Source organism: Delphinus delphis, chromosome 8, assembly GCF_949987515.2.
Source record: "Delphinus delphis chromosome 8, mDelDel1.2, whole genome shotgun sequence".
Lineage (NCBI taxonomy): Eukaryota > Metazoa > Chordata > Mammalia > Artiodactyla > Delphinidae > Delphinus > Delphinus delphis.
In genome coordinates, this window is record NC_082690.1 from 46,815,480 (window position 1) to 46,834,059 (window position 18,580).

The following is an 18,580-nucleotide window of genomic DNA, read 5'->3' on the forward strand; positions in this document are numbered from 1 at the left end:
ACCTCCCTAACTTCAAACTACAGTACAGAGCTACAGTAATCAAAACAGTATGGTACTGGCAAAAAACAGACAAATACATCAATGGAACAGAATAAAGAGCCCGGAAATAAATCCACACATTTATGGTCAATTAATCTATGACAAAGGAGGCAAGATTATACAATGGGGAAATGACAGTCTCTTCAATTAGTGGTTCTGGGAAAACTGGATAGCTGCGTGTAAATGAATGAAATTAAGATGTGTTCTCATACCACATACAAAAATAACCTCAAAGTGGATTAAAGACCTAAATGTAAGACCAGAAACCTTAAAACTCCTAGGAGAAAACACAGGCAGAACACTCTTTGACATAAATCATAGCAATTTTTTTTTGATCTGCCTCCTAAGGCAAAAGAAACAAAGGCAAAAATAAAATAGGACCTAATAAACTTAAAAGTTTTTGCACAGCAAAGGAAACCATTGACAAAACGAAGACAGTCTACTGAATGGGAGAAAATACTTGCAAATAATATGACCACAAAGGGGTTAATATCCAAATACATAAACGGCACATACAACTCAATATCAAAAAACAAAAAATTCAATTTAAAAAATGGGCAGAAGGGACTTCCCCAGTGATCCAGTGGTTAAGACTCCACACTTCCACTGCAGGAGGCACAGGTTTGATCCATGGTCGGGGAACTAAGATCCCAAATGCCATGCAGAGCAACCAAAAAATAAAAATATATTTTTTAATTTTTTAAAAAAATGGGCAGAAGACCTATATATAAATTTTTCCAGAGAAGACATATAGGTGGCCAACAGGCACATAAAAAGATGCTCAACATCGTTAGTCCATCAGAGAAATGCAAATCAAAACCACAATGGTATCATCTCACATCTGTCAGAATGGCTATCAACAAAAAGACAAAAATAACAAATGTGGGTGAGGATGTAGAGAAAAGGTAACCCTAGTACGCTGTTGGTGGGTATGTAAACTGGTGCAGCCACTATGGAAAACAGTATGAAGGTCCCTCAAAAAACTAAAAATAGGGCTTCCCTGGTGGCGCAGTGTTGAGAGTCCGCCTGCCAATGAAGGGGACACAGGTTCGTGCCCCAGTCCGGAAGGATCCCACATGCCGCAGAGCGGCTGGGCCCATGAGCCATGGCTGCTGAGCCTGCGCATCCGGAGCCTGTGCTCCATAACGGGAGAGGCCACAACAGTGAGAGGCCCGCATACCTCAAAAAAAAAAAAAAAAAAAAAAACCCTAAAAATAGAACTACCATACGACCCAGCAATTCCACTCCTGGGTATACACCTGAAGAAAAGAAAAACACTAATTCAAAAAGATAAATGCACCCCAATGTTCACTGCAACATTATTTACAATAGCAAAGATATGGAAGCAACCTAAGTGTCCATCAGCAGATGAATGAGTAAAGAACTCAGTCATAAAAAAGAATGAAATTATGCCATTTGCAATAACATGGGTGGACCTGGAGGGCATTATGCTTAGTGAAATAAGTCAGACAGAGAAAGACAAATACTGTATGTTATCACTTATATATGGAATCTAAAAAAAACAAAGGAATGAATATAGCAGAAATAGACTCACAGATATAGAGAACAAAATAGTGGTTACCACTGAGAAGAAGGAAAGGGGTAGAGGCAAGACATGAGTAAGAGATTAAGAGGTACAAACTACTACATATAACATAAATAAGCTGGGACTTCCCTGGTGGTCCAGCAGTTAAGACTGCGCACTCCCAATGCAGGGGGCCCAGGTTCAATCCCTGGTCGGGGAACTGGATCCCATATGCCGCAACTAAAGATCCCACATGCTGCAATGAAGATCCCGCGTGCCACAACTAAGACTCGGCTCAGCCAAATAAATGTTTTTTTAAATAAAATAAAATAAATAAGTTACAGGGATATATTATACATCACAGGGAATATAACCAATATTTTAAAATAACTTTAAATGGAGTATAACCTATAAAAAGTTTGATTCACTGTGTTGTACACCTGAAACTAATGTAAATCAACTATACTTCAAAAAAATATTTTTTAATTTTTTAAATAATAATAAAATTTTTTAAAAACTAGGGCAACTTTGTTACTAATATATGCCAGAGAATACAAATCTTCAAAAGTTTCCTTATCTACTTACTCTTAAACCTCCCTGTAATGAAAATCATACCATCAAGTTTCAGTGATGACCATTAAGTTTATAATCATCTACTCTCAATAAAAGAGCCACTTTCAAATTTATAGAAAGTTGACATAGGCTCTAAAGATAAACCTGAAAATATACTTTAGATATAATATTGAGACAAAATATGATCAAGAACAAAATTCAGATTGACTCCTGTGTATATTACAGCCATGTTATAAACTGAGTAATATTAATATTTTTGGTAATGTAGGGGATAGTCTTGAAAACACACACCTGTTACTTCAACTTATTGCTATAACTCTCCATGCAATACTATAATCTTAAACCAAAACATTTTTCATAACCTGCCATCTTCTGCATACTTAAGTACAAATATCCTAGGCTCTAATGTGAAATACCTTAATTAGTGAAGAAAAATTCAAATAATACACTTCCTACTGAAGAACTATATTCAGATGAAAAACAGAAGGTATGTACATACATTCCAGTCTCTCCAATGAGAATATCGCGTGTATTGAATTGAATCCTTAAAATAGAACTCTAGCAAAATAAGAGTTCAAGTCAAAGAAGTAGGGACAATTTGAGCAAGAGAAGAAAGCACAGATATCAGCGGACTATGCTGCTAAAAAAAACAAAACTGCCTCACCATCTGTTGTTATATGAAATTTTTTTAACAGAAGACAAAGCGATTCTCAAAAGGTTTAAACTGTACTTGTACTCACACATTTGCTAAAACTCACCCACAATGAAGTCTAACAATTAGCCCGTCAACTATTTAACAAATATAAAATCCCTTACTATTTTCTGATGGGGATAACCCGACCACCTATTTAAACCAGAAAATAAATTTAACCATAAATTTAACCACGTGAAAAAGAGAAAAGAGCACAGAAAAGGAATGCTTTAAAAAGATGCTTAACTTCCCAGACCTTTAGACAATTTTGTCTAAAACAACCTTGATTTACCTTTAAATCAGTGAAGACAAATAGAGATTAAAATAGTTTTTCTAACATTTGTATCTGAAAATTTCTGACTACCTTAACTTAAAATACAGATTTTTATTAGAAGGAGGTTCAATTTCAGAGAATCTGTTAATCAAGGTATTTGTATGATCTAAGCTGTTTCATTACTGCCTTTGGCTTCAAGTTTAAGTAAAGACCAATGTCAAAAGGAAAGAAACCAAATTCTTGCCCAGGATACTGGTTTTAAGAAATCCTTAAATAATCTCTCTGTAAAGTAACTGCTTCTTATTTCTCTGAATTATCTCACACTAAAATTTGGGTTATGTGCCATAAATGTTAAGCCTAATACATATTCACTTAATATATGTATATATTCATATACTCACTAGGTTACTTCATTGGGAAAGCCTTCCCAAACCCACCTCATGTAACACTCTCTAGCAACGTCCTGTACTTCTTATTAGCACTTACCACAGTTGAAATAATTTTTTGTATATTTCTTTTATCTTCTTATCTTCCCCTTAACTGTAATGTCCACATACATCTTGTTCCCCCTACCCCTGTATTTCTGACACATTATAGGCAATCTGTAATATTTGAAGAGTAAAATGAGGATAGGAAAGACAGAGAAAATGAAGATTCATAGTAAATACAGTTACAGTAACACTCCCTGGGCTCCAAATGGAACTATGAGCACACTCTGAAATTCAGTCTGATCCTGATTAATTCAGTGTCTCCTGGGCTTGAGAGTTTCTAAGAAATAGGTCTGAAAAAGATGGCCCCGTGTCTACTTTTTTCAGGGTTTAGAAATCAAAAATGATCAGAATAAGTCTCCTTCCATCATTGCCAGTAGATACTGAATCCTTCAGGACAACTCCCAAACTGGACTAGTGACAATCCAAACTCCAAGGATCTAGTTAGAATCAAGAAATCAAAGCAACCTGACAAACGTAATGAGTCAAAAGACTATACAAAGTAAATGATAATAAGTTGAAAACACTGTAAATTCAGCATTCTTATAAAAGGAACCTGCTCAAACCTGATGATACTTGAGCCAGCATTCGTCCCTCTTTTCATACTCTTTTTTCACACATACATTCATTTCAATTAATATTTTTCAATGCTGCTAAAAGCAAAATTGCTTAAAATCTGCATTCATTCACTTCAGTTGATTCTCCTCAAGCATATCTGAAGGAGAGAGCCTCATATACAATTTGTAACATCAATTTACAGTACCAATTTGATTCACTAATAAATCAGGCTCATTAACAAATACTTATTAACTACACTCCTAGTTTTCTCAGATGAAGCAGATACATCTCACACTAAACATGAAGGAAAAAATACACCCAAAAAATCACCACACTCTTTTAGAGGAGATCAATTAGTAAAAAGAAAGCTAAGATAGTGATAAATCAAAAGACAATTTAAAAGTTTTAAAATAAATCTTTAATAAAATACCACTGTTATGATAAAATAGTTTAACACCCTTAATCATCAAAGCATCAACTAATATGCGTTACTATGTGCCCAGTATAGTCCTTGGGGATATAAATATATATCACATTCACTATATTATATAAGTAATGAAAAACTGTACCAATACATTTTTAATTAAATTTTTTTATTGGAGTATAGATGATTTACAATGTTGTATTAGTTTCTGCTGTACAGCAAAGTGAATCAGCCACACATAAACATATATCCACTCCCTTCTAGACTCCATTCCCATAAAGGTCATTACACAGCAATGAATATAGTTCCCTGTGCTATACAGTATGTTCTTATTAGTTATCTTTTATATACAGTAGTGTGTATATGTCAATCCCAATCTCCCAATTTATCCCCCCCCTTTCCTCTTTGGTAACCATAAGTTTGTTTTCTACATCTGTGACTCAGTTTCTATTTTGTAAATAGGTTCATTTGTACCATTTATTTTAGATTCTACATACAAGCAATATCATATGATATTTGTCTTTCTTTGTCTGACTTACTTCACTCAGTATGATAATCTCTAGGTCCATCCATGTTGCTGCAAATGGCATTATTTGTTCTTTTTTATGGCTGAGTAATATTCCATGGTATATATGTATCACATCTTCTTTATCCATTCCTCTGTCAGTGGACATTTAGGTTGCTTCCATGTTCTGGCTATTGTAAATAGTGCTACAGTGAACACTGGGGTGCATGTATCCTTTTGAATTATGGTTTTCTCCAGATATATGCCCAGGAGTGGGATTGCTTGTACCAGTACATTTTGTATAAATTTATTTATTTTTGGCTGCATTGGGTCTTCATTCCTGTGCGCAGGCTTCTCTAGTTGTGGCAAGCAGGGGCTACTCTTCGTTGCAGTGCGCGGGCTTCTCATTACGGTGGCTTCTCTTGTTGTGGAGCATGGGCTCTGGGCACGTGGGCTTCAGTAGTTGTGACACACAGGCTCAGTAGTTGTGGCTCGTGGGCTCTAGAGCGCAGGCTCAGTACTTGTGGCACACGGGCTTAGCTGCTCCACGGCATGTGGGATCTTCCTGCAGCAGGGCTTGAACCTTTGCCCCCTGCATTGGCAGGTGGATTCTTAACCACTGCGCCACCAGGGAAGTCCCTACCAATACATTTTGAAAAGACTTTCCAGGGGCTTCCCTGGTGGCGCAGTGGTTGAGAGTCCGACTGCCGATGCAGGGGACACGGGTTCGTGCCCCGGAGCGGCTAGGCCCGTGAGCCATGGCTGCTGAGCCTGCGCATCCGTAGCCTGTGCTCCACAACGGGAGAGGCCACAACAGTGAGAGGCCCGCGTACCGCAAAAAAAAAAAAAAAAAAGACTTTCCAAAACTTTATTTAGTTCTTTATTAAGCAGTCACTTCAATTAACTCCCCTTCTCAAATTATCACCTAGCACACAGGCCTGGTACATATTCAATAAATACTTAATGAATAAATTATAAATCTATTATTAAAGTCTTATACATTTTTTATCACTATCAAACCTTATACAGGTAGATCTATGGAACATAAGTTTGTGTTCCAGCCTTTCGATCCAGGTTGTCTTGTCATAATCAATAAAAGTAACTACTTACATGTATATTGCTTACGCACAAATTTGAGGCAAGGTTTTTTTTCTCAAGTCATAACTCATGAAAAGAGGAAGCCATACTACATTCATTTACTCCACAGACATGTTCATTTTTTGACAATCTGTTGTCCAATTTATTCCTCAGAAATCAAGAGCTCTCCATCCTAAATAACAAAACTTAGATTCAAAATTATAAAATAAATCATGTAAATTATATCTGGACAGAGGTGAATAAGCAAAGAGAAAAATGGTATGAAACGCAATCAAGCAACAGCCATGGCAAAGATTTCACATTTTCTGAGATGGAAAGCCACTGGAGTGTTCTGATTCATATTTTTAAAAGACATGAGATAGGTATTTGACCCCCATTTTACAGATGAGAACACCGTGGTTCACATATGTTAAGAGACTTGCTCAAGGTCACAAAGCTAGTAAGTGGCAGGACTGAGATTCAAGCCCATGCTCTTCCCACCTCTTAACAATACTTCCCAAAACTCCCTTCTCGACACTTCTCTGCAACACTCTTTCTTCTCCATCTCTTCATACCTCTCTGACTGCTTCTTTTTCTTTTTCCTCCACTCCAAAAATGAGCATTTAAGTTGTCTTCTCTTTCTAAACCCTTGCTGACCTAAAGACCTCTCTTCCTTGTTGACTTACCAGGGCTTCAACTTTCATCTCTATCTTACGACATAAAGAATATGTCATAAGAATAGAGATGAAACCTAAATCTCTAACCCCACCTTTTCTCTAGAACAGCAACTCTCCATTTCTCAATGCCTCTTGGTCATTTTCCACCCAGATATTGTACTAGTAGCTAAAACTCAATATGCCCCAATGCAATCCAGCATATTTCACTGAAGATATTTTTTCCAAAGCACTACCTTGCACATATTCAAATAAACGAGGCTTAAAATCTTATAGCTTCATTGCTTTCCTCCCCCTGCTTTACATCTGAGTCACTGAATCCAAGATTTCTATATACCACTGCCAGATTAAGCTTTATGAAATAACTTCAGGCATACTACCCCTGTTGGCCACCTTTAGCGATCGCCTACTACAACAAATAACGTCCAAATTCCACCTGCCATTCCCCAAAGCACACCATATCCTATTCTACCTGAATGTCTTTGTTCAAGCCATTCCTCTCCCTTATCCCCCACCTATTTCTACCTTTCCAAATCCTGTTTTCCCTTCAAGGCCACTAAAATGCCATCTCTCTCATTAAGTTTCCCCTTATCTCCCCAGCCAAATATGACCTTCCACCTCCATCTCTCAAACCACTTTAATATGTACCTTGTGGTATTTATCTCAATGAATTTTATTACAGAATAATACATGCCTAGTCTCCCCTCCTTCTTACAATATAAGAAGTATGTCCCATTCATTTTTTTTATTTTCCACCATACCACATAGCACACAGCTGCTATACACAGCAGCCTGCACATAGCAGACTCAATAAATAACTGGTAAATGAATAGGGGACAAATATTCCAATACTAACCATCAAGGTTCAGATATATAATATTACTAAACCTAATCATCAAGTCGTCTCCCCTCAATTTGTGTATATTTTTTCATCAATGTTTATCAGCAAATAATCATAAAAATATTTTAATGGGTCAAAAGTTCATGAAAAATATAATTTTCTAAATAGTAAATAAGAGGTCTTGTTATTCAAAATAATCTGTACCACAGTAAATCAACTAGAGAGTTGGCTATGAAGGCGATCTGATGGAAAAATCTGTCACCACGGGGATGACCAGAGTGGATTTGGATCCCTAACTTCTCCAGGTGTGCTTCTCTCTCTACCAAAATGAATGATTCTATTGAAGAGGATAAACTTTCCCAGATAGAGGATCACTCCATTTGATTTGAAAAGAATTTTCTAGTGACGAGGCAAAAAGAACTAATGCCGACATTGAAAAATACCTATTAAGGATTTGTTGAAGGCTTTAAAATTTTTTTAAATCAACCAAATATCCATTTTAATAAGAATCTACTGACTCAGAAACATCAATAGCAATAATTTTTATCCCCGATTTAGGATAACTAAAGGGGCAAACAATAGTAAAGAAGATTTGGTCACAGAAAAGGGTGAGTTATGAAAGTGTTTAGTACAATATGTCTTCAACTTTCAACTAGAAGTTAACGTGCTGGAAGTGTGCGTTTTAATCAACAGAGATCAGCCAAAGAATACCAAGAAGTCACATAGAAAAACAAGTTCAACACACTCACAATCTCTTGTTGACGAATAGGAAAACTCATCATTTAATTGCTCAGTTGAAAGACAAAACTTACACGTCCAAAGGGATAATAACAAATCTTGTAAAAGAATCATCATTTACTTATTGACTAGAAAAATAAAATGAGCCCCCTCACCTCCACCCCTAAAGTAGGACTCAGGGAAAAATCAAAGGGGAATTAATCCATCATATTTACAAATTCCATGATCTCCAAATGTCAAACAATTCAAATATTCTCAGCAGTTTGTATTCCTTAATGACTTTGGTCTCTCTCTTTTTTTAAGTAAAAAACAAAAACAAATGGCCTATTACCAAAAATTTCAAAAAGTCTCATTGCTGGACTCATTTTCTCTACCTGCTAAAACACTGCCTTTAAAAACTCAGTGCACACTACATGCCAGAAGCACTTCATATATTATGCCACATTTAATCCTCACCAGGGCCTCCAGAGTTAAAATTTACCAAAACTGAGGCTTAGAGTAGCTAGGTAATTTGTCTGAGGTCACCCAGCTAGTAAGTAGTGAGCTAGAATTCTAACATAGGCAATTTGATCCCAGAATCTAGGATCCTGCCTCCTAAGTCATACTGAAATACAGAAATCTGAACACCATCTTGTAAGTGGAGTTAAGCTTGAGAAGTTTTGTAGAATTACCATTTTTTCCATAAAATAAAACTGTGTGAGAACATTAAAAAAACAAAAAACTCCATCACTGAAATTTTAGTCAGTGGTTTTCAAGCCTTTTGCAACTAAAGACTGTCCATAAGTTGTTGTTGGTTTTTTTAATTCCTAAGAAATCCAACTCCTGCTTAAGTGTTTATGAACTTACACTCTAACAAGTCTGTTAAGATTATAAAATTCAAGGGGAGTAAATATTAAGTAAACATTTTTATACTCTGAAGAAGGGTGTAAACATCTGAAGGTCGCTGAAGAAGCAGGTTTTTAAATCATTCCTTCCCCAAAGTGTGAAAGGCTCTACTCTGAAGTCAGCTAACGATAAATGCCAGCACCCTAATCTGGAGGTCCTGTGGAAAGACACCAGGAAAAACAAGATCTTAGAACCACCTGAGACAACTGAACAAGCTTTTCTTTTAGAAAAGGCACCTAAGAATTTGAACAGCACAGAATCCATCCTCCTAAATGGGCAACTGTGTATTCTAAATTTGCCACAAAGTACCAAGGGCACTATGCTTTCATTAATTTTAGTGGTAGTCAAGGGTTTAAACAGTTTAACAACTGTTTCATGTGAATGTGTGTAGTGATGGGTACCACTTATTGTGAATGCGTGGCAATAACTATATTCAAAATATAGCTTCCTCAGCCGCATAGCACAGGGAGATCAGCTCGGTGCTTTGTGACCGCCTGGAGGGGTGGAATAGGGAGGGTGGGAGGGAGATGCAAGAGGGAAGAGATATGGGAACATATGTATATGTATAACTGATTCACTTTGTTATAAAGCAGAAACCAACACACCATTGTAAAGCAATTATACTCCAATAAAGATGTAAAAAAAAAAAAAGACAAAAAAAATATATATATAGCTTCCTGAAATACATTTTTGGTACACACTTAAATTATTAGCATATATTACAACATATGAAGGATTCTTTTTTTAAAAAAAAAACTACATCAAGTAAATTGATGATGATGTTTTTTACAAATCGTGAAAACACAAAGATTCACTGTGAAAAGGAATAGTCCATCTACATTTCAACATGGTTTAAGCATTAGAAGGTGAATACCAAGAATAGCTGTAGATACCAAGATGAGAAAAGCATGAGAGCAGATGTATAGAACAAGAGAGTAAATCTGGGGACTTCCCTGGTGGTCCAGTAGCTAAGACCCCATGCTCCCAATGCAGGGGGCCCCGGTTCAATCCCTGGTCAGGAAACCAGATCCCACGTTCTGCAACTAAGAGTTCGCATGCCGCAACTAAAGATCCCGCATGCCGCAACTAAAAGATCCCGCGTGGGACTTCCCTGGTGGCCCAGTGGTTAAGACTTTGCCTTCCAATGCAGGGGGTGCGGGTTCAATCTCTGGTCAGGGAGCTAAGATCCCAAGTGCCTAGCAGCCAAAACAAAACATTAAAAAAAAAAGAAGCAATATTGTAACAAATTCAATAAAGACTTTAAAAATGGTCCACATAAAAAAAAAAAGATCCCACACACCACAATGAAGATCCCACATGCCACAACTAAGACCAGTCGCAGCCAAATAACTAAATAAATAAATTTTAAAAAAAAATTTTTTTTTTGAAAAGAGTAAACCTGAAAGGAACAAAACGAATCAGTTTAGTACAACACACATGGTAATATTTCAAATGAAAAGCAGATATACAAGCAGATATATATATAGGCTCCAGAAAACACTCTTGACTAAAATTTTCCCCCAACCCAGCTTCCCTTAAACTTCTCCTTTTCTATCAATGATGGCAACAGCATCAGACTTGAAATCCTGGAAGCATAAACAAGCCCTCACACTGCCCTAATATTCTCAGTCTCTAAGTCTGTTCGTTCTTCCTATGAAATGCCTCTCCTGTGAAATGCCTCTAAAACTGCCCTTCCATTCTCTCTGGCACTACCTTAGACCTGCCAAATACTATCTCCTCACTCCTGAATTATTCATGAATTCATTCATTCATTCCTGCACTCATTCAGACACTTCCTGAAGCACCTACTGAAGTACCGTGCTAGTTCTGAATACAAACCACCATTCTAACTAGAGGTGGAGATACAGATCACAACGAATGCACTATTTTAATAACAGCAATGCTTGATTGGGGCCCCACTACATGATAGCTGCTATTCCAACACACTATTATCCATTTAAATCCTCATGACAACCCTAAGAGATGGGTATAGTTATCTTCTGCAAAGCAAGGAGACTAAGGCTCAAAGAAGTGAGATAATTTTCCTAAGATCACACTGCTAATAAGCTGCAAAGTAAGATCCCATGAGAACTGATTCTTTCTACCACTTGAGTGAATCTACTGCATCAACTCCTAAACAGTCTTTCCAATCCCGTCTACCCATTTCGACCAGATTCATCATCTGAAAGCACCATTCTGTACTTGTAACCCCTTTGTTCAAAAAAAAATCTCAATGGCACCTTTAGCCTGGCCTTCAGTCTTTGAGTCAAAAAAAAAAAAAAAAAAAAAACCTTTCCTTTCCCTTAGTAGCTCTGAATCTTGGAAACTGCTTAATGTCTCTAATCTTCAGTTTTCCTACCTATGAAATGGAGATAAGACAGAGTTGTGTAAGGATTAAATAAGAGAAAATACGTGACGGTTTAAGCATATGAGTGTTCAATAAATAAGAGTTGTTATTACTCATACAGCTATACACAAAACTTCTGTTTCAGCCAATCAATACATGTTATTCTTTTACGAAACCACTTAGATTTCTGCCTCAATTCACACTATTCTCCCTCCGCTCCATTAAGAATAGGTATCCTATAAATATCTAATACATGAATCAATACATGAATCAATGTCTGTACCTCCTTATCTTCAAGGCCCAAGTCAAATGCTACTTCTTCCAAGGAGCCCTCCCTAGCCGCCCTCAATGAACTTCACACCTAACTTAAGTGCCACTGAGAGAATGAGGAAGAAAAAAATGCCGAATTATTCAAGACCTATTATGAACTAGGAAACATGATACATCTTCAGTGCATTATTTCACTTAATTCTCACAGAGAAAGACAAAGTAACTTGCACAAAGTCAAAGAGCTAGTAACTGATGAAGCTGAGATTCAAAATCAGAAGTGGTTGATCCCTTTTAAAAGCCCACTTCTTCCCACACCACCTTGTATCTTGGTACCCTGGATTACACAGTTAATCAACAACTACCTAACACTGACAATGAGCAAAGTGTTGGTATATGCTCTAAGAGCCCCAGCAACCCATACAAATACAACAAACAAAACTGTCATGAAATAATGTTTATCCATACCACCTGCAGTGGACTCTAATTTTTTTCTATTCTCTTCTATTTCGCTTAAAATAAAATACTGGTCAGTTCCCACTAATTTTACTTCACAACCACTCTTGAATAGCGACCCAGCTATCTTGAATACAGATATTACAAGGCCAAATAAGATCGAGAATCTGTCCTCAAGAAGTATTTAATCTAGCTGGAGACATAATGGTAAAACACAAACTTTTCTTGACCCCCCCCTTGACCCCAGCCCACCTACTGGAATAGAAGGTGGGCTTCCATTGCTCATGTTCCTGTTGTCCCCCGAAATACCCTATCAGGAAACATAACCAATAAAGTATCTAGGCTGTAAATATGAAAAACATCAGGCCCTCAACAAACAATTGTTGAATGAATGGATGAATGAATATGTGAGGTACAATAAAAGTGCTATGGATTTTCAGAGGGAGAAATTACACACCATAAACTCTCTCCCCACAAACCTCATAATCCTCTAAGGGAAGGAACAATCTCTGTATTATTGAATACATCAAGAGCGCACTCATGTTTGTAGATATTCTATTTAAAAAAAAAAAAATTGAGCTACGGACTGGCCACAATTCATGTGGAAAAGCAGATAAACATGGATCTTGGCCAAAGAAAATCAAGGAAGACATTTACAGCTCCAATGATAAGTTTATTATCAGCCTTTACTCTAGAGCCTAACTATTCAAACTGTGGCTCTTGGTCCAGAAGTATTAATATTACCTGGGAGTTTGTTAGAAATGCAGAATCTCAGGCCCCACCCAGATCGACTGAATCAGAACCCCCATTTTAACATTCTCCCCCAGTGGATTCCTAACACACATTAAAGTTTGAAAAGCGTAAGTATATATGACACAAATGAACTGGCTTCCGCTAGCTCAGAGAAAGTTACCATCTTCTCCTCTGTTATCTCTGTAATAAATAATCAGACTTTTCAAGAAGTACTACAGATATGGTCATGACACACCTTCAGGAATATTAGGGTATAAATCTAAATCATTACTCAATGAGAAGTAAGAATTGACCATCCACTGAACATTGGATGGAACTTTTAGAAAACATACCAAAAATAAATATACCTTTGCCTTCTTAGGACACAGGCTCTATTGGGCAAGAAAATAAGAGAATGAACTTCAATAGCCAAAGCAATAAATCTTTAATACCAAGGATGAGATTATTGAAAAAAAAAGAGATGCTGGAGAGAACATTTAAGAACAAACTTCTTTAACAATTCTCCATGATACAAACACGTATTTCCAAATATTCTCTATTTAAAACTCCAAACTTAGATTGCCCTACAGGTAAAGCTGTGTAATGAAGGACCCACCTGACATTAAGTCAGATCTCCTAAACATTTTTCACTGACTCAAAGACTGGAACCACCCTTTAAAACACCAAGCAAAGTCTCAACCAGGAGACCACTTTGTGAACTTGCAAAAACACTTGCAAAACCCTCAAGCTACGATCCTCTCATCCCAAACTGAGACAAGATCTGAGGCCACAGGGACTTGATGCCCAATATGCCCTCAAAAAAAAAAAAAAAAAAAATTGGGGAGGAGGCCGCCCAAACAGGGGGAATTAGATGAGGAATGATTGCAGGCCATTTCTCATCGCCTCGCTGACCTACAACACCTCTCCACAGGGCAGGAGGGAGGGAAAATAACGCAGGCCTCTGAACTCACAATTTTAAGGGCCCCAAACTTAATCCTGAAGTTGGGAACCCATCTTCTCCCCAACAGGCATTCAGATGACAGCTCAACTTCTAATTCCCCTCCCCCTTCTCCCGCCCCCCGTAGGATCTGGGATATCCGCCCCTCGCGATCTCCCCCCATCCCACCCACCGCCGCCAAAAATACCCTGACCCCTCCCAATGAGAAATCGACACGGGGCGAGTGCCCCGGGCCCCGCCGGAGCACGACTGCACGCCCTGGCCCATTCTCCACACTAAACTCGCCCTGGGGGAGGAGCTGATGGGTCTCACCAAGTACAGGGGAGCATAGATCTTCAGGGACTCCTCCAGGGCGCCCCTGGTGATCTGCACGAAGGAGACCCCGCAGGAAGGGTGCCAAGTGTGGCCGATCTCGTAGCAGTTATGAGGGATGGACTTGCTGAGGGCCGCCATGACGAGGTGCCGCGCGCAGGGGCCGGGAGGGGGTGAGCCGAAGCTCGGCAGGGAGGAAGAGGGGCGGGCAGCGAGCGCCCAACCGCCGCGGGCTCTCAGGGCGTGCCGGGGGTAGGCGCGGAACAGAGGGGAAAGCTCAAGCGAGCGGGGTTACTCTGGGCCAAAGTCCTCCGAGGTTGAGCGCTCAGAACACGGCAGCTCGAGGGGGCGGGGCGCGCATCAGGGAGGCGGGGAGAGGCGGAGCGTGCGCGCTCCCTCAAGCGGCCTCGGCCCGGGGCGCGCGCCCGCCTCTCGGAGCCTGGCTCAGCGCGGGGGCCAGAAGGTGAGAGAGCGCAGCTCGGGGACGCGCCCGCCACCCCCTCCTTTAGCTCCGCGCCGGCGCGAGCGCGCCGAGAAAGATGTACAAAGATAGGCGACTTGCGTAATATTGGACTCCAGTCTCTGTCCTCTAAAAGCCCAACCAAGTAGAACTGAGAGCAGTGGAAGAAAGGGATTAAATGTTTTTGTTGGGAGCTGGTGGAGGAAGACGATTGCCAGAGGAGAGCCTGGACAACCATCCTCCTCAGAACTGCCAGCTCTGCTACCCTAGAGTGCCAGGTAATAAATAGCTAAGGCTGCCTGCTGGTTGGGACGAAACTGCTCCCAATTACTGGGCTTTCTAAGCTCTGCAGTGCCTGAGAATGCTTGAAAAATCTGTTAGCTGTGTTCTTGCACTTCCTGTATGGGGAAAGGACAGTAGTAGGTCGTCCTCTCCAAACCCTGGGCCACTGAGCAGTCCTGTCTACAGCATACATCACAGGTGCTCGTCAGCCAAATATGTAACCCAGCAAGGACTCACATGCCCCAGGCTCAGAAAGCCAGACTCTGACAGGAGGTGTTTGCAGCAAAGTAAAGGTTTATTGCAGGGCCCCAAGCAAGGGGGTGGGAGACAAGCCTCAGATACACTCCCACTTGGCCTTTGAGTTAGGGGTTTCGTAAAAAGGAAAAACAAAGAGGCTAGGATTAATCAACATCTCGTGACATTTCTTTTTTTTCTTTTTTTTTTTTTTTTTTTTGCGATACGCGGGCCTCTCACTGTTGTGGCCTCTCCTGTTGCGGAGCACAGGCTCCAGACGCGCAGGCTCAGCGGCCATGGCTCACGGGCGCAGCCGCTCCGCGGCATGTGGGATCTTCCCGGACCGGGGCACAAACCCGCGTCCCCTGCATCTGCAGGCGGACTCTCAACCACTGCGCCACCAGGGAAGCCCTCGTGACATTTCTTAATCGTAGTTTCAGGAGTCAGGATGTCTCGAATTCTCAGGCCAGGTGGTCCATGGCTTCGGGGTCTGTAAGCTCATCTTGCCCTGGAGAAACAACCTGAGTTTGTACACTAATAATGATATCTATAATAGCAGTTTTAGAACATTAATGGTGTTATCACAACAGCAGTTTTAGTCATCTGACTAGTTGATTAGTGTTCAGTTACCACAGGATTGAGGTCAGGGGGGAAAAGAAAGGAAATTAAATTTTAGATAGAGAGATTAATCATAAACTCAGTGGGGGAACTCAGTTTTAGGGGGACTTGGCTTCAAATAGTACACATAGTAGAGGCAGCAGTGGTCTTAGAACTCATACCTGGCTAGAGAGATTGGCCAACAATTGGCATGACAAGGAACCTGTGCGGCCTATGAGTCTTATAACCCCACTAAATATCAGTTTCCTCACCTATAAATATCTTTCTAGTTTCCTTGGAATTACAAATTCTCAAGTTTCTTAAAGCAGGAACTTGCCATTAGACTGTTTAATATTACTTTTATGTACAACCTTTAGAGGAATCCCATTCATTCATTCTACAAATATTTACTGGGCACATACTATTTTCAGGCACTGTTCTAAGCTCTGTAGATTCAGATGTGAACAAGAGAGACAAGGTTTCCACCCACCTCTCCTCTCCTTCTCCTCCTCCTAGTGCCACAGAGCTGGAGCCAGAGCTGCCAATGCAGCCCCAGGCACTATGGCTTCTGGAGTTACAGTGAATGATGACATCATCAAAGTTTTTAATAATTGGAAAATAAGGAAATCGTCTATACAAAAGAAGATTAAAAGGAAAGAAAGAAAGGAAGGAGGGAAGAAAGAAGGTCTCTTCTGTTTAAATGATGAGAAAGGACAAATAATTGTAGAGAAAGCAAAGCAGATCTTGGCAAATGACACTGGTGATACCACAGAGGATCCCTACACATCTTTTGTGAAGTTGCTACCTCTGAATGATTGCCAGTTTGCTCTGTATGATGCCACATACAAAACAAGAGTCTAAGAAAGAAGACCTAGTATTGATATTTATATTCTGGGCTTCTAAGTGTGCACCTTTAAAAAGCAAGATGATTTATGCTAGCTCCAAAGATGCCGTTAAAAAGAAATTTACATATATTAAACACAAGTGTTGTGTAAATGGCATGGATGAGATTAAGGAGCATTCATCACTTGAAGAGAAATTGGGAGACAATGTAGTAGTCTCACTTGATGGAAAACCCGTGCTTATAAGATGACAGTCAAATGCCATCTGGGTGTTAAGGCGCTTCCACTTCTGCAGCTCAGTCAATTGGAATAGTGTTGGATTTTGTTTTGGTTTTCCCCTTCCCCAATGGGCCCTTTCTAAACAATGAATGAAGGAAATATCATTCATTTAAGCAGCCTATCAGTGATTGCCATTAGACTGTTTAATACTATTTTATGTACAACCCAAGGAATGCTTTCCCATCATATTTTAGACAAAACAACTAGTTATATGAAAACTTAGTTATAAGTTATAAGAAAACTAAACAAGAGAATATGAGATAGGTGTAATAATAATATAACAGGATAAACTAAATAAGATAATAAAAGAGGAGTACTCAGATTGAAAGCCCAGAATAACAGTGGTAAAAAGATAAAAGTTTAACTGTCTGGGGACTTCCCTGGTGGCACAGTGGTTGAGAATCTGCCTGTCAATTCAGGGGACACGGGTTCAACCCCTGGTCTGGGAAGATACCACATGCCGCAGAGCAACTAAGCCTGTGTGCCACAACTACTGAGCCTGAGCTCTAGAGCCCACAAGCCACAACTACTGAGACCACGTGCCACAACTACTGAAGCCCACGCACCTAGAGCCCGTGTTCTGCAACAAGAGAAGCCACTGCAATGAGAAGCCCGTGCATCGCAATGAAGAGCAGCCCCTGCTCACCAAAACTAGGGAAAAGCCCACGCGCAACAACAAAGACCCAACACAGACATAAATAAATAAATAATAAATAAATAAATGTATTAAAAAAAACAGTTTGTCTCTCTCTCTCTGTCTCTGATAAATATAGACAGTCTTAAGAGGGAAGAGATATGGGAACATATGTATATGTATAACTGATTCACTTTGTTATAAAGCAGAAACTAACACACCATTGTAAAGCAATTATACCCCAATAAAGATGTTAAAAAAATAAATAAAAAATAAAAAAAATATAGACAGTCTTAGTCTAAGATGGTGGCTTCATACCCATCAAGGGTCCCTGACTTCTGACAGGTTGCTCTGCAGACTATTACCTGTGATTTCCATCCTAACTTATAAGTTGGCTGCTTCACCTTGAACCATGACATCCATGTGCTAGCCAGGAAGACCAGCCAAAGAGGAAGAGAGGACATAACTTCCTCTCTTTAAGAAAACCTCCCAGGAAACCTATGCAAGCCACTTTTCCTTACAACTCACTGCCCAAATCTTAGTCACATGGCCACACTTAGTTGCAAGAGAGGCTGGGAAATGTAATCTTTTTTTATTGGTTGAACAAATGCCCAGATAATATTTCAGGTTTTATTACCAAGCGAAATGAAAAGAACACATACTGGAGGCACCCAGAAGTGTCTGCCGTAGTCTTATGCCTCTGGCTGCCCAAACATCTGGACACATCCTTTTTCCCCAGATAAACATACCCTCTCCTTCTCAAGGGGAAGAACCTAAATTTCCATCCATTTACTCCATCTTGTTCAACATCCAGGATCTTCTGTAGGATCAAATACAGCTCTCATGTTCAAGTTATCTCCCTCTTTAACATACCCAATATACAATGGT

The 18,580-nt window shown here is 39.5% G+C and overlaps 1 protein-coding gene and 1 pseudogene across 1 annotated transcript in view; one reads left to right on the plus strand and one right to left on the minus strand.

Annotated features, from left to right (window-relative positions):
- Positions 1–14,604, minus strand: part of TMEM135 (transmembrane protein 135) — a 256,148-nt gene extending 241,544 nt beyond the window's left edge. The window contains exon 1 of the mRNA XM_060018130.1: positions 14,365–14,604. Within this exon, the coding sequence (XP_059874113.1) occupies positions 14,365–14,505 (141 nt within the window). The 5' untranslated portion in view covers positions 14,506–14,604. The remainder of the gene's footprint in view (positions 1–14,364) is intronic.
- Positions 14,605–14,998: 394 nt separating this feature from the next.
- Positions 14,999–17,744, plus strand: LOC132429038 (cofilin-2 pseudogene; annotated as a pseudogene).
- The last annotated feature ends 836 nt before the right edge of the window (positions 17,745–18,580 follow it).